This window comes from Antrostomus carolinensis, unplaced genomic scaffold (assembly GCF_000700745.2).
Source record: "Antrostomus carolinensis isolate BGI_N321 unplaced genomic scaffold, ASM70074v2 scaffold11207, whole genome shotgun sequence".
NCBI lineage: Eukaryota > Metazoa > Chordata > Aves > Caprimulgiformes > Caprimulgidae > Antrostomus > Antrostomus carolinensis.
The window spans coordinates 9,643-12,824 of NW_010325416.1; the positions used below are offsets into that span (position 1 = coordinate 9,643).

The following is a 3,182-nucleotide window of genomic DNA, read 5'->3' on the forward strand; positions in this document are numbered from 1 at the left end:
GGTGCCGGCCGAGCTCAACGGCTCCATGTACCGCTGCACGGCCCAGAACCCCCTGGGCTCCACCGACACCCACACCCGGCTCATCGTTTTTGGTATGGTGGCACCATGGGGGTCACCCCTCCCTCCATAAATACTTGCTCATCTCCCCCCACCCCCCCAATAAAATTGTCTCTCTGCTATTTCTTTCCCATTAGAAAACCCAAATATTCCCAGAGGAACAGAGGACTCCAATGGTGAGTGGTGGTGGCACTGGTATTTCGACCCAAAATCCCTCAAGGATCATGCAGAGAGCATCTCCTCCTTGCATGGTCACAAGCCCTTGAACATTTCTCCTTGCACGGCCCCAAGCCCTTGCCCTTGGCAGAAGGGATGTCCTTGCAAGAAAGGAGCCCCATGGATGCTCCCCACAGCCTCCCTGACCTGCTGCCCACCTTACACAAGCTCCATAGCAACTTTAAGAGGGGGATCCCCCCAAAAATAAAGGTGGTGACCCCTATCCTGCTTTGAACTCAAGCATCAAGGCATGGCTCCCTAAACTCCCCATCCCTTTTCTCCTCCTGCCTAGGTTCACTTACCGGCCACTGCGGCTTCAGACTAGTTTTGGCGCTCACCCTAACAGTGATCCTGGAGCTAACGTGAAGCTTCACCTGCCTCTTCCTCTTCCTCCTCCTCCGTACGGCTCCACCTGACATTTACACCTCCGGCAATCGGTTCTCTCGCTCTCTCTCTCTCTTTTATTTTCTATACTATTTACAGTCTCGGTCTCTCTCTGTCTGTGTCTTGGCTTCCTCAGACAATTTAATTAAAAGGAAAAAGAAAAATCTCTCCCAGTAGAAGGTTGTGTTTACTGGTTTGCCTTGTGCTGGGGCACTCAGAAGCTTTTTGGGGTACCCAGAGGCTTTGCAAGATCTTTGTGGGGGGGGGTGTCTTTTATGCAAGGACCAAATTCCCCTGGGGGGGGGGTGTCTTTTATGCAGGACCAAATTCCCCTGGAAAAAATCCATTTACACCATTCTCACTGTACTGAGATGCTCCAGGTCTCAGCTCCCCTGGGTAGGGATCATATATGTCCCCAGCATGAGGGATGTTGGGGACAAGTCCTACATGCGGATGGTGGCACTGGGAACCTAAAAACTATGGATCACTGACCTTATATTCCAGGGTTTCAGTTGGGGCAACTGGGCTTTGCTGGAAGACGGGAGCCGGGCACAGCTCTTGTCCCACGTTGGACACTCAATCTCTAAGTCACAGGCAGATCCCAACCCAAAATGTCACCACTCACACATGAGCAGACAGCATGTGTCCCATCAGCAGCACCTGCACAGAAACACCAACCAACTTTAACACACTGTGCCCACGTTTGCTCCGTGCCACCCTCCCCATCCCTCCTGGCTAACTGTCACCGCGGAAACAGATAACGATGGAGCATGGCCAGATTCTGGCCACTCCTGTGGTACCCTGTGTCACCGGGCACATCCCAGCACAGCGTTAATCCTGCTGTGGGATGGCTCTTTGCAAAAAAACAGGTGGTTTTACCTCAATCCTGCCTGGTGCTGAGGGATGCCAGCGGTTTTCCCGGCTGTTTGCCCTCCCCACGGTGGCCTGAGAGCATCGGGTTCCACGCCAGGATCCCTGGGGAGTGGATGAGGGGAAAGATGAGCTTGAGGATGTGGTTCTCCCCTCCCCTTTTCCTCCAGGAACTCTTAATCCTAAAGGATTAGCCAGCAGCCATGCAGCGCTTCATCTTTCCAAAGCCCTGGACGAGTGCTAAGCATTATTATTACTATTATGATTAATTATTATTAAGCAGCTTCAGTCCCTACCACGCTCTGTTGCCAACCTCGCTGCAAGCGATTTCCCAGCCTCAAAGGAGCTGAACAAACAGGCGACGGCTCAGGAGTTTCTTCCCGTACGTGATAATTTGGGTTGGCAGCAGCGCGGGGACAGACTGGGGCTGGCTGGGATGGAGGAGGATCAACGGCTCCGCTTCCAACAGCGTCCGAGCAGCCAGATCCCTTCGGATCAACTGCCTGAGCCGCTCTCTCTCCCTCTGCCTGACCAGCACCTCCCTGGGCAAGGAGGGAACCTGGTTTGTTTTGTTTTTTTTTAAGATATTTTAATTTTTTTAGGGATATCTTTGTGACTCAGTTTCCCCCATGCTGCTGAGCAGGCACAGGCGAACCCCTCCCTCACCATGACATGGATACTTCTCCCTCTCCTCACTGGATTGGAGATGCTCCAGGGGCCTCATCCCAATGTGATTAAACAACCATTAGACCTTCTCGCTTCAAAAATGGGGATTTACAGACACCCAAATCTCTATTTAAATGCAAATATGGAGATTTTAGCCCAGAACCATGGAAATGAGGACCATTAGAGAGGCAGTGCCACCATCAACTGGCTCTGCTTGGTGCCATCTCAAGAATGATGATCCCATCCCATCCAGCAGCTGGGAGAGGACTAGTGGGCTTGGAGGTCCTGCATCCCAAATCCATCCCTCTGACTGCATTTGGGATGCTTAGCTCTTTCCCATGGTGATGAATCAGGCGATAGGATGGGACCTTCTCAGCACCAGCGCAGCCAAAGTGATGCCTGAGAGGACACAGGAGTCTCTCCTCCATTTGGCCAGAAATGATGCCTAGTTTCCCAAAGTGCCCTCAAGGTGAAGGACATGGCGAGCTGCCACCTCACCAAAGCCATGGTCCAAAGAGAACCTCCCATACCATGCTGGACCTCACCTTCACCTCTTACCCCTCTCATCCTTCACCTACCAGCCCTACCACCCCATCCACCTTCCTACAGGTAATTACAAAGGACACCAATTAAATCCCTGGCACCCCCCCCCTCTACCACACACCCCATTGTTTGAGGACCTGGCAGTGAATAATGCAGGAGACTGGAGAGGTAAAGAGCTGCTCAGGTTGTTTCATTATTGATGAGAGACGACAGATCCGCGGCTGACAACCTGCCGAAGAGATATGATTAGCTTGTAAAAAATTAATCGCGCTTCTTAGGGATGAGGCGAGCTGAAAACCCCAAGGAGCGGCGTTATCCGTGTTCCTTAATTTCAGGGGACTTTGAAAAGGTTTTAGTAAAATTTCGAGGTGGCAATTACATTCAATTAGAGTCACAAGTACCGAGACGTCACCGCCACGTCCCCTGCTCCCTTACACTGCTGCTCG

The 3,182-nt window shown here is 52.0% G+C and overlaps 1 protein-coding gene across 1 annotated transcript in view; it reads left to right on the forward strand.

Annotated features, from left to right (window-relative positions):
• Window positions 1-639, forward strand: part of IGSF21 (immunoglobin superfamily member 21) — a gene marked incomplete at its 5' end in the record, with an annotated part of 8,695 nt that extends 8,056 nt beyond the window's left edge. The window contains 3 exons of the mRNA XM_029085768.1: window positions 1-92; window positions 195-233; window positions 566-639. The exon at window positions 1-92 is cut by the window's left edge and continues 98 nt beyond it. Of these exons, the coding sequence (XP_028941601.1) occupies window positions 1-92; window positions 195-233; window positions 566-639 (205 nt within the window). The remainder of the gene's footprint in view (window positions 93-194; window positions 234-565) is intronic.
• Window positions 640-3,182: the final 2,543 nt, after the last annotated feature.